The sequence below is a fragment of the Pterocles gutturalis genome, unplaced genomic scaffold, assembly GCF_000699245.1.
Source record: "Pterocles gutturalis isolate BGI_N339 unplaced genomic scaffold, ASM69924v1 scaffold12080, whole genome shotgun sequence".
NCBI classification, from domain to species: Eukaryota; Metazoa; Chordata; class Aves; order Pterocliformes; family Pteroclidae; genus Pterocles; species Pterocles gutturalis.
In genome coordinates this window covers 1-12,984 of record NW_010140899.1, presented here as the reverse complement: position 1 = coordinate 12,984, position 12,984 = coordinate 1, and the positions used below count along the sequence as shown (strand labels likewise).

The window sequence follows — 12,984 nt, the reverse complement described above, 5'->3', positions numbered from 1 at the left end:
AGGTCCCAAAACCCCCCCAAACCCCCAACCCCAAAATTTGGGGCAAAATCCTGCGATTTCCATCGACTCGGAAACAATTATTTACATTTTTATTACAATCGCTCGTCGTCGAAACTGCCGGAAATTTGGGGGGGGGGGGGGGAGAAAGGCCCCAAAAAAAAAAAAACAAAACCCCCCAAAAACCTAAAATATCATCTATTGACAGTTTCGGCGTCGACAGCTGGTTTGGTTTTTTTTTTGGAAATTTTTAGAAAATAAATCATTTTACAAAAAATTCATTTTTTTTTTGTTTTTTTTTTACACCCCCCTTTCGACGCCGAGGGAGAAAGAATTTTGCGGGGCGACGGGTTTGAGGGAAAAAAAAAAAGAAATGGAAAAAAAATTCAAATTTGGAAAATTTGGGAAAATTTGGAAAAATTTGAAAAAATCTGAAAATTCAAAAAAATTCTGAAAATTTGAAAAAAAAGAGGAATTTAGAATGGAAAAAAAATAATTTTGGGTTTTTTTTCGGAGCCTGATGGGGTTTAACTCAAGGGTGGATGCTTGGAAATGTCTTTTTTTTCCCCAAAAAATGTGGTTTTGGGTTTTCCTCAAGGGTTTTTTTGGGGGAAAAGCCCTTTTGTGGCAAAAAAAATGCCTTTTTTTGAGGAAAAATTTTATTTTTTGAAGAAAAATTGTCTTTTTTGAAGAAAAATTGTCTTTTTTGAGGAAAAATTTGTCTTTTTTTGAGGAAAAAATCCAATTTTTTAGGAAAAAATCCAATGTTTTGTGGGAAAAATCACCTTTTCTGAGATGAAAACTGTCAGTTTTGAGGAAAAAATTGCTTTTTTTTGAGAAAAAAATCACCTTTTTTGAGGAAAAATCACCTTTTTTGGAGGAAAACCCCCATTTTTTGAGAAAAAACACTTTTTTTGAGGGAAAAATCACCTTTTTTGAGGAAAAAATGCCAAATTTGAGGAAAAACCTACCTTTTTGGAGAAAAAAAATCACCTTTCTTGAGGAAAAATCGCCAATTTTAAGGAAAAATTGCTTTTTTTGAGGAAAAAATCACCATTTTTGAGGAAAAATAATCTTTTTTTTTGAGGAATAAACAATTTTTTGAGGAAAAAAACCATTTTTTTGGGGGAAAATCACCTTTTTTTTGAGGAAAAGTTGCCAACGTTGAGGAAAAAAACCTGCCTTTTTGGAGAAAAAAAATCACCTTTTTTGAGGAAAAATCTCCAATTTTAAGGAAAAATTGCTTTTTTTTACAAAAATCACCTTTTTTGAGGAAAAAAAATCACCTTTTTGGAGGAAAAAACCCAATTTTTTGAGGAAAAAAACCCAATTTTTTGAGGGAAAATCACATTTTTTTTGAGGAAAAGTTGCCAATTTTAAGGAAAAATTGCTTTTTTTGAGAAAAAAAATCACCTTGTTTGAGGAAAAATCGCCAATTTTGAGGAAAAAAATTGTCTTTTTTGAGGAAAAATTGCTTTTTTTAAGGAAAAAAATACAATGTTTTGAGTGAAAATCACCTTTTTTGAGGAGAAAATTTGCAATTTTGAGGAAAAAAATGCTTTTTTTTGAGGAAAAATCTCCATTTTTGAGTAAAAACCCCGATTTTTTGAGGAAAAAACATGATTTTTTTGAGGGAAAATCACCTTTTTTGAGGGAAATTTGCCATTTTTGAGGAAAAAAATTCACCTTTTTTGAGGAAAAACCCACCACTTGGAGGACAACCCCATCATTTTTTGAGGAAACAAAATAATTTTTGAGGAAAAAATAATTTTTGAGGAAAAAATCCTTTTTTTTGAGGAAAACAAACCCTTTTGCGAAGAAAAAAGTCCATTTTGAAAAAAAAAAAATCCCCTTTTTTGAGGAAAAATTGCCTTTTTAAGGAAAAAAAATCCTTTTTTTGAGGAAAATTTGCCTTTTTAAGGAAAAAAAATCCTTTTTTTGAGGAAAATTTGCCTTTTTAAGGAAAAAAAATCCTTTTTTTGAGGAAAATTTGCCTTTTTAAGGAAAAAAAATCCTTTTTTTTGAGGAAAAATTGCCTTTTTTGAAGAAAAAATCCTTTTTTTGAGGAAAAATTGCCTTTTTTTGAGGAAAAAAGTCCTTTTTGAGGAACAAAATCCCCTTTTGCAGACACAAAATAGATACGAGCGAACGCATTTGACGTCAATAATTTAATTTCAATAATACAAACCTGTTTTCTTCTTTTTTTTGGTAAACTGCAGATTTTTTGCGGGGGGGGCTGGAAAGATTTCGTGGCTTTTCTTGGGGATCCCCAACCCCCGTTTGTTTCGAAAAATCTCCAAGAAACGGCGTAAAAAAGCTTGAATTCCAAAAAAATGGAAAGAAAGCAGAAATCCCCCCTTTTGAAATTACAAAATCGATTTCACATGGTTTTTTTTTCAGGGGGGGTTTTGTGGGTTTTTTTTTGTTTTGTTTTGTTTTTCATGGTTATTCCCGTTCGTCGCAGCAGAAATCGTAGAAAAAAGATTTTATAATACAAAGATTTTGGGAAAAATGAACCCGACGCGGTTTTTTTTTCGGAAAGCGACCAAAAAAAAAAAGAAGAATTTTTCCCTCCCCGAGCGGAAGCGGAAAATTCGGGATGGAAACGCGGAAATTTACGGATTTTCCCCCCCCGCCGGATGATATTTGAAGATTTCTTTTTCCCCCCCGAATCAGTTTTTTTTTTGGGGGGAAAAAGCGTTAAAATAATGAAAACAATGATTTTTTTTGGGGGGGGGAAGTCTTGAAAAAGCGGAAATTTGGGATTTATATACACGTCATATGGCTAAAGTGGAGCGCTAATGGAATTAAACCCAAAAAAAACCCCCAAAAAAACCCCGAAAATAAATCAAATTACCCAACGCTGCGCCGCTCATTCGATGCACGGAGTCTTTTTTTGGGTGGTTTTGTTTTTCCCGTTTTTTAATACTATTGACAAAACGGAGAAGCCGTAGGATCGAAACCCTTAAAAACATCTTTTAGGGACGCGGCGTCTTGTTGGTCGCCATCTTGTGCCGGACTATTCCCTGCGAACGGGCTTCCGGTACCGGATTTTCCTCCTCCCGGTTTAACCATTCCGTAAACGGAAGGAACGGGAAGATTGTGGACGGCGGGTTGGGGATTTATTTCTTGGGATGAAACGGTTGGTTTTGGACGAGGTCGGTTATAACTATTATATCTGTCCGTAGCGGATTCGACGCTCGTTTTTTCCGATTCGGGTTGATCTAACGCCGATCGGCGAACGAAAAGGGGTTCCTTGGTTTTACCGGTGGTTTTGGTGGATTCGGAAGATTTGTTAGAGGATGAAGATCCATCGGGAGGAGATTCCGAGGATTTTCCACTCGAATTCGGAGTCCTGGGATCGTACAAACTGATGGCGCTGAGCACGCTGCTCTGCCCGCTGCCTTTATTTAACAACCGAGGATCGTACGGTGCGATCGCCGGGCCGGCGTCGCCGACGGATGGCGTCTCGGTTGTTTTAGGAATTCGAGAAATTCCCGTTTCGGTGGATTTTTGTAAGCGGGGATCGGCGGGAGGTTTGCGCATCCGGGGATCGCTGGGGTTGTCGCTTTGGTTGGGAGACGACGGACTGCTTTTTTTTACAGTTTTTAAAATTCTCGATAAAAGCTCAAAATCGGGGAGACCGGCACCCGAAGAAGAACCGGAGTCTCCCGCCGGCGTTCCTCCTCTTTGCCTGGGATCGGAAAGAGCCGTTTGGGATCTGTTAAGTCGCGGATCGAGGTTAGACATGGATTGAAGAGCAGCCGGAACGGGAATAAATTCTTGTTTTGGAATCGGGAGGGGAATTAAATCCTCCGGACTCCAAAGAATCATCCGAGCGAAATTGGGTTTGTGGAGGACGACGTCTTTTTTGATGTGACTGAATTGCTGGAGTTGAGAGCGAGGATCCCGCAGGGAATGACCCGGGAGAGAATCCAACGGGATGTTGATGGCTTTATCCCGTAAAATTCTTTCTCCTTCCTCTTCGTCGGGAAGCAAGGGGGGTTTCTGCCCGCCGACGCCGCCGGAATGAGAAATTTCTGGTTTGGGAACGGAGGAGGGAATGTGTCGCACCAACCGGGGATCGGTAGGTCCCGAATCCCCGGGGAGAGCCGGGAGGGAAAGATCGGCGTTCCGGGAAAGGCGTGGATCCCGTAAACGCGGATCGGCGGGACGACCGCTCCCTCCCGTTGGGGGTTTTTGGAGACGGGGATCGCTGACGGCGGAAGGGGGACCGATTTCCCCGTGGGGTCTGCCGGAGCTTTGTTGGCGTAAAGTTTTCAAAATGGAGGTGACGCTGCTTCCGCCGTCGTCTTCGTCGCTGGAATACCAATTCCCGGTATCGCCTGGAGGAAAAATTTATTTATTTTTTTTTTAAATATTGCAAAATATTTAAAAAAAAAAGGTAATTAAATCCCGACGACGTCGTTCTACCGACAAAAAAGTCCCCAAAACGCGTCCCTTCTCCCCACGCAACTCAACGCCGCTCCGATTCCTAAATTTTGCCGAAAACGACGGGTCCCGTGCGACAGCCGCGGCCTCACCGCTCTGATTTCCCCCCCCCGAATTATCCGAGAGCCGTCAGCGTCTCTCTCTTCCTCTAATTTCACCACGATTTCAACCATCGACCCCGTTTCCTTCACCTCCTTCCCGTTTCTCACACCTCCTCCGCCGTTGACGTGACTTTTTCAACGCTCGGGGATTTTTTTTTTCACCCTTTTTTCCCTAAATAATTCCTCCCTGACACCCTCATTTCTCCGCCAACCTCCATTTTTTCCAAGATTTCACCTCCGCGAGGGTGAAATCTGAAAAAAAAAAAAAAAAAATCAATTTCTTTCCCCCCGCGCGCATGGATTTGAACGGAAAATGTGTTTTTTTTTTCTTTTTGCCACTCGCCTTCCTCATTCTCGCGGTCTTGCTTACTGCTCTCGGCGAGTCTCCGCGCTCTCTCCTCTTCCTCTTGTTGTTTTTGTTGGATTCGCAAATAAAGAGCTCGTTGCGCCGACGGCAGAAAATCGGGAATGTTGCCCGGAGGTTTGGGTAAACCGGGAGGAACTCCTTCGCATAAAGCGTCGTGATCCAAGGAGGGATCGGGATACATGTGCTCTCCCGGGGGTCCTTCCATATCCTCGTATCCGCCGTAGTCGTCTGTTGGGGAAAAAATTATTAAATATTAAAAGAAAATCTCAAAATTGTGGAAAATAATCCCATTTGGGGGGTTTTTTGGAGCTCGATGGGCTTTAACTCAACGGTGGATGCTTGGAAATGTCTTTTTTTCCCGCAAAAAATGTGTTTTTTGGGTTTTCCACAAGTGTTTTTTTGGGGGAAAAATCCGTTTTGTGGAGAAAATTTGGCTTTTTTTGAGGAAAAATCACCTTGTTTGAGGAAAAATCAACTTTTTTTGAGGAGAAAATTGCCAATTTTGAGGAAAAAAAATTGCCTTTTTAATGAAAAATCCCCCTTTTGAGGGAAAAAACGCGATTTTTTGAGGGAAAATCACCTTGAGGAAAAAATCAACTTTTTTTGAGGAGAAAATTGCCAATTTTGAGGAAAAAAAATTGCCTTTTTAATGAAAAATCCCCCTTTTGAGGGAAAAAACGCGATTTTTTGAGGGAAAATCACCTTGAGGAAAAAATCAACTTTTTTTGAGGAGAAAATTGCCAATTTTGAGGAAAAATGCCCTTTTTTGAGGAGAAAATTGCAAATTTTGAGGAAAAAATGGCCTTTTTTGAGGAAAAATTGTCCTTTTTGACGAGAAAATTGCCAATTTTGAGGAAAAATGCCCTTTTTTGAGGAGAAAATTGCAAATTTTGAGGAAAAAATGGCCTTTTTTGAGGAAAAATTGTCCTTTTTGAGGAGAAAATTGCCAATTTTGAGGAAAAAAATAGCCTTTTTTATTAAAAATCCCGTTTTTTGAGGAAAAAAACATGATTTTTTGAGAGAAAATCACCTTGTTTGAGGAAAAATCCCCTTTTTTTGAGGAAAAACCCCAATCTTTTGAGGGAAAATCACCTTTTCTGAGGAAAAATTTCCAATTTTGAGGAAAAAAAATCACTTTTTGAAGAACAGTCACCTTTTTTGAGGAGCAAATTGCCAATTCTGACAAAAAAATCATATTTTTGAGGAAAAAAATCACCTTTTTTGAGGAGAAAATTGCCAATTTTGAGGATAAATCCCCTTTTTTGAGGAAAAATCCCCTTTCTTGAGGGAAAATCACCTTTTCTGAAGGAAAATCACCTTTTTTGAGGGAAAAATTACCAATTTTGATGAAAAAAATCACTTTATGAGGAAAAACCGCTTTTTTGACGAAAAATCGCCTTTTCTGAGGAGAAAATTGCCAATTTTGAGGAAAAAAATAACCTTTTTTGAGAAAAAATCATCTTTTTGAGTAAAAATCGTCTTTTTTGAGGAAAAAACCCCTACTTGGAGAAAAAACCCATCATTTTTTGAGGAAAAAAAATATTTTTGAGGAAAAAGCATAATTTTTGAGGAAAAAAATCCCTTTTTTTTTTGAGGAAAACCAACCCTTTCGTGAAGAAAAAAGTCCCTTTTCAAAGAAAAAGATGATGAAATATTAGAAAATCTCAAAATTGCGAAAAATAATCCAATTTTTTCCCCCTCTCGACTTAAAAACCCACCCTGGCAAATCCTCAGGACGTACCTGGATCTCCCATCATTCCGTGATCCATTTCCAAACCTTCTTGTTGGTAAAAATTATCGTAAAATCCTTGCGGAGGTGGTCCAGGTGGCATCATTCCAGAATGCGGGGAATCATCGGGTCCGTAGGGCATCATGGGGGGACCGGGACCCATGGGGGGGCCGGGGTTCATTCCCGGACCCATCGGCATGTCCGGGTGCATGTCGGGGTGCATGTCAGGGTGCATATCGGGGTGCATGTCGGGGTGCATGTCAGGATGCATGTCCGGGTGCATATCGGGGTGCATATCGGGGTGCATGGGGCCCTGCATCGGTCCTGGGGGGCCTCCGGGGCCGGGGAACCTGGGGGGAGGCGGACCTGGGTGCCTAAAAGAGGAAAAAAAAAAAAAGAAGAAAATTCATTTTTTTCCACTTCTGGAGGGATGGATTCAGGGCATTCCGAGCAGCAGCACCCACACCGAACCCCAAAAATGGAGAGAAATCATTTTTTTCCGCGCTGGGGACAAAAAATCCGCCGTCCCCATCCCTCTCCTCACAATGTGAACCCCAAAAATGGAGAGAAATAATTTTTTTCTGTGTTGGGGACACAAATCCTCCATCCCCGTCCCTCTCCCTGCAATCCGAACCCCAAAAATGGAGAAAAATAATTTTTTTTCCGCGTTGGGGACAAAAAACTGCCATCCCTGTCCCTCTCCCTGCAATGTGAACCCCAAAAATTGAGAGATATAATTTTTTTCCACACTGGGGACAAAAATCTGCCGTCCCTGTCCCTCTCCCCACAATCCGAACCCCAAAAATGGAGAGAAATAGTTTTTTTCCACGTTGGGGACAAAAATCCACCGTCCCTGTCCCTCTCCCCCAAAAGTGAACCCCAAAAATGGAGAGAAATAGTTTTTTTCCACGTTGGGGACAAAAATCCACCGTCCCTGTCCCTCTCCCCCAAAAGTGAACTCCAAAAATGGAGAGAAATCTTTTTTTTCCACGCTGGGGACAAAAATCCACCGTCCCTGTCCCTCTCCCCAAAATCCAAACCCCAAAAATGGAGAGAAATAATTTTTTTCCGCATTGGGGACAAAAATCTGCCGTCCCCATCCTTCTCCCTGCAATCTGAACCTCAGAAATGGAGAGAAATAATTTTTTTATGCGTTGGGGACAAAAATCTGCCGTCCCTGTCCTTCTTCCCGCAACGTGAACCCCAAAAATGTCGATAAATAATTTTTTTTGCACTTTTCTGCTCGTCGCTAGCGGCAGAGCTCCTCGTTGGGGACAAAACGGCGGCACCCACCTGACGCCCAGTTTCTCCGCCAGCTGCCCAGTGGGTCGGACGACGATTTCGAATAACGAGGGAATTTTTTTGTACATGTCTTGTTGCTGTTGCAACTGCTGCGGCGAGAGAGGTTCGTGCATCGGCGGCGGCATCTGAGGACCCGGCGGCGGAAGCGGCGGCGGAGGAGGAGGACCGCCGGGCATCGGTCTCCCGTTCGGAGACGTCGGAGCGGGAGGTCCGGGAGGTCGAGGAGGCGTCGGAAGCAAACCGACGCCAGGGGGTGGTTTAGGGAGAGGATTAATTCCTTGTTTTTTCAGCTCTTCGACTTCTTTTTCATCCTCTGCGCCCGCTTCTGCGTCATCCGCCAACATCTGAGAAAAATCAAGGAGCGATTTTTGGTCATTTCTGAGCAAAAAAAAATCTCTCCCTTTCCTTTTTCCAACTGCAGGATTTTAATTCCACGGAAGAAAATCCGACGTGGAATCGGAGTTTTCGCTCTCCCCCATACCTTATCCAGCAGCTCCCGCGTCTCCTCCGTCAGCGGATCGTGGGAGAACATGCAGTCGTCCCCGTTGATGCAGTTGCCCGTGGTGTGGAAGAGCTTGCAAGGAAAATCCCGTGGGATTTATTAAGGAAAATAATTTTCCTACAACCAGAGAAGCTTTTTTTCCCCCCCCATATGCATCTGTGAGACTAAACAAGACCGATTTAAGGCTGGATTAATAAAAATCAAAAGGATATCGTGCATGTAAGGGCAGTTTTCAGCCCTGGCGCAGTAACCGGTGATGTAGAATTTGCAAAGTTCTCGTTTCTTTGGTAATTCGATATCGTGGCTGAAATTGCAGTGGTCGCCCTGTTCGGAAAATGACACGAAAGCGCGTTAGCAGGGGGAGCACGATGGATTTTATCACCTTAGGAGACACGTCTTCTTTCCAAAACCCAATTTCTAGGCATGAATCCCTCCTGAAAATCAATTAAAACCTCGATTTTGCACTTCAGCGACGGTTCCGCGGGCGTAAAATGAGATTTAGAGAAATATTCTGGATTTTTTTTTTTCCCCTTACCCAGGTACATCTGCCTTCCACAAAATATTTGCAGATGACTTTCCCTTTCTTATCCGATTGCTGGTGAAGTTTATCGTGGTCGTTCCGCCGGTAATTTCCACCACCTCCTCCGTCCTGTCGGAAGAACGTTGAGATTCGTTCAGAAAGAATTTGAAATAGAAAAATACAAAAAATTAAAACTTTTTACGCAGCCAGCTCTGAGAAGGAAAAATGTGGAGATGTGGGCTGAAAAAGGGACGGAAAGATGAGATGGGAAAACTTTTGGGGATCCTGGGGAAGACCTGTTTGGGTTTTTTTTGCTCCTGCAAAGGTTTTTTTTCCAAGTTTTACTGGATTTACTGGGGGAAAGGGGCGCATCCAGCACAGCAGATAAACCAAAGAGCCGCTTACTCCCATGTCGTCGTCGTAATAATCGTCGTCATCGTTCATTCCGCCACCTTTCCCCATCCCGCTTCTGTTTCCACCTCTTCCTCGTCCTCTGCCCATTCCTTTATTTCCTCTTCCTCTGGGACCGCGACCACGGCCTCGATTTAAACCTTAAATAGAAAAATAATTTTTTTTTTTCCAAAAAAATGCGTGAAAGAGCAGAAAACAAAGACCGTCCCGGCGCACTCACCCCTTCCGCGATTTTCCTTACTCCTGCGATACTGATTCAATTCTTTGGAATAATCGTCGTATTCATCGTCGCCGATGGGCTCCTCGTTATCACAATACTGCAAACGAGAATGATCGGGGATGAAGCTCAGCCCGTTCCCCTTCAACCCCCCGGAAAAAAGAATTTTTTCCTCTCGTTTCCGCGGTTCCCCGAGGGCAGAGAGAGTCGGCGCTTACTTCCATCTCTTCGTCGTACATCTCCTCCTCGTCCTCGGGGTGATCGCCTCTTCCTCGCCCGCGGTTTCCTCGACCCATGCCTCGGCCTCCTCGCATTCCTCCTCGTCCGCCTCGCCCTCGGTATCCTCTGCCTCGGCCGCGACCGCCTGGTGAAACAAAAGGGATTTTCATATTGAAAATATTCCAGAAAAAAAAAAGAAAAAATAAATAATTTTTCAGTACCAGCGTCTTAAAAACTTGTTTCTAAGTGAATCAGTTTTTAATGTGCTAAAAAAAGGGATTTTTAAGAAGCCAAATAACTTTTTTTTAAAAAAAAAAAAAACCCCTGTGACCACGTCAGCTGCACATCAGGCTGGGAACGTAAATCGGAGCGCTCCTGACGCGGTATCGGAGTTTTTATGTTATCAACCAGCTTCGTTTTTCTTTCAAATAAAGGTTTTGGTTGATTTTATCCATTTTTAACCACTTCGGTGCTTTTAAATGATCAGCTCCAGGAGCTGCAGGTTGGAGATATGGTGAAAAAAGGAATATTTTGATGTATTTGGGTGAAAAAAGGAAGGTTTGGACGTAGGTGGGTGAAAAAATAAATATTTAGCTGTAGCTGGGTAAAAAAAAAAAGGAAGGTTTGGACATGTCTGGGTGAAAAAAAAAAGAAGGTTTGGATGTTCTTAGGTGAAAAACAGAATATTTAGACGTAGCTGGGTGAAAAAAAAAGGAAGGTTTGGCCGTATCTTGGTGAAAAAAAGGGAAGGTTTGGACGTAGGTGGGTGAAAAAAGGAAGGTTTGGCCATATCTGGGTGAAAAAAGAAAGGTTTGGCCGTACCTCGGCCGCGGTGGGAGCCTTCTTTCGCTCGCCGGTATTGGTTCAACTCTTTTGCAAAGTCGTCATAATCTTCCTTGCCCATATCTTCATCCTCCTCGCCCTCGTACTGCCCGTACTCCTCGTTTTCGTAGTCCTCGTACATGCCGTAAGTTTTGCTCTCCATTTTCGAGTAGCTCTTCTTCGGCATGGGAGCGCCGTGAGAGGACGGGTACTGCTGGTGGGACTTTGGGAAAAAGCGAGAGGTTAGCGATTTTACGATGTTTTAAATTTAAAATTTTTAAAAAATAATTAAAAAAATGGTATTTACTCACGGAGGAGTAGGGGGGGCTGTACTCCCGGTATTTTCTGTGTCCCTTTTCGCTGGGACTGAAGTCCGAATCCTCGCTGTAATCGGAGAAATCATCGCTGGAAGAAGCGTGGCGCTGGAAGGAAAACACGCGGAGCAAATTTATTGCTGATACAAATCTTCCTTTGCCTGCTTTCTATTTTAGGGAACTCCAGTTTGGTTGAAGAAATTTCGAAAAGGAAGAAATATCGAAAATGAAGAAATTTCAAAAAAGCAGAAATTTCAAAAAGGAATAGATTGTGAAAAGGAAGAAATTTAGAAAATGTAAAGAAGAAATTCGGAAAAGGAAGAAATTTAGAAAAAGAAGAAATTTAGAAAAGGAAGAAATGAAGAAATTTAGAAAATTAAGAAACTTAGAAAATGAAGAGAAGAATTTGGAAAAGGAAGAAATTTGGAAAAGGAAGAAATTTAGAAAAGGAAGAAATTTTGGGAAGAAATTTTGAAAAGAAATTAAAAAATTTAAGAAATTTAGAAAATAAAATTCAGAAAATGAAAAAAATTTAGAAAAGACATTTCAAAAATGAAGAAATTTAGAAAATGAAATTTAGAAAATGAAGACATTTAAGGAAGAAATTTAGAAAATGAAAAAATTTAGAAAAGAAATTTAGAAAGGGAAGAAATTTCAAAAATTAAATTTAGAAAATTAATTTAGAAAATAAAGAAATTTAGAAAAGAAATTCCAAAAATGAAGAAATTTACAAAATGAAGAAACTTCAAACCCAAAAATTTGAAAATGACATTTCAAAAGGAAATTTAGAAAAGGAAGAAATTTACAAAATTAAAAAACTTACAAAATTACAAACTGGAAACCTGGCAGCAGGTTATTTCATCGATCTCTAACACAGACGCTTTCTGCGCTCCAGAAATTTCTCAAGCTTCCGAACCTCTTTGATTTTGTAAATCTGGCCGTTTGCGATCCCTAACAACGCTCCCGAAGGAATTCCCAAAATAAAATCCTCATTTTTTTTCCCTGCTCTGCATCCTCAGAAAATATTTTTCCGGGATCCCAGCGCGTGCCTCACCTTGTGTTTGGATTTTCTTTTTTTCTTGGATCTCCTTTTCTCTTTCTCTCTTTCTTTCCGACGTTTGCGTTTCATCCGGCGATGGGCTTTCTCATCGTCGGAATCACTGTGATGTTTCTCTCCTTTTTCCTTCCGATTTCTTTCTTGAGATTCCGAGGGATCCTGCGCTTCCTCCCCTCCGTCATCCTCCAGCTCTCCTTCCTCCAGTTCTCCATCCTCCCTGCAGACAAGAAATGATTCATTCCCATTATTGAATAAAAAAATAAAATAAAACCCGCTTCCTCCGCTCACCAGCCAACTCAAGCTCCCGAAAATTCCTCATTTTAATTATTTCACCCCAAATCCCAATTCCTTGCATCTCCGCCACCAAAATTCGTTCAAACCCGGAGTGAAATGCGACGACGAAGAGTTTTCAAAAGAAAAAAACGCGGTCACGACTCCACGGCGCTCAATTTTTGTCGGAAATTAGTGCAAATAAACTCCCAAGAATGGAAATTAGTGTTTAAAAAACCCACTTGATCCACTCCGAGAACTGAAATTGGTGTTTTAATAAAACACTCGCTCCTCTCGAAGCCAAGAAAAAGGAAACATCGCGGCGGTTTGCAAATCCAGAGACGCCTACCCCGGGTCTTTCCGCTTTCTCACGCCGCCGTTCACCCAAAATTCTGCTTTGTGGAGGCGATTTATCAAACCTGGAACTTCCCCGAGAGGATTTCCCCGAGCCTCGCTCGATTAAATCAAATTAAAAATGAGTTGGAAACAGGTGACGAGAAATTTTTTACAACCTCAGAAGGGATTAAATGGGTAAGATGGTGTGATGGGGTTTTATGAAAAAAAAAAATATTTTTAAAAAATGAAAATAAAAATTTTCCTTTAAAAAGTTTTATGAAAAAAATTATGAAAGAATATGAAAAAAATTATTTTAAAAAGGATGAAAAATAGATTTTATGAAAAAAAATTATGAAAAGAATTTATTT

General features: G+C 41.1%; 1 protein-coding gene across 1 annotated transcript; it reads right to left on the bottom strand.

Annotated features, from left to right (window-relative positions):
* Positions 1-2,925: 2,925 nt before the first annotated feature.
* On the bottom strand, positions 2,926-12,227 carry ZC3H4 (zinc finger CCCH-type containing 4; the record flags this gene model as incomplete). The annotated part of the gene is made up of 13 exons (XM_010083844.1): positions 2,926-4,343; positions 4,894-5,145; positions 6,659-7,020; positions 7,940-8,292; positions 8,430-8,539; positions 8,663-8,774; positions 8,986-9,099; positions 9,376-9,521; positions 9,602-9,698; positions 9,817-9,962; positions 10,640-10,862; positions 10,951-11,061; positions 12,008-12,227. Coding segments are annotated over 13 exons (3,664 nt in total), but the record flags the coding sequence as incomplete, so codon positions are not given.
* Positions 12,228-12,984: the final 757 nt, after the last annotated feature.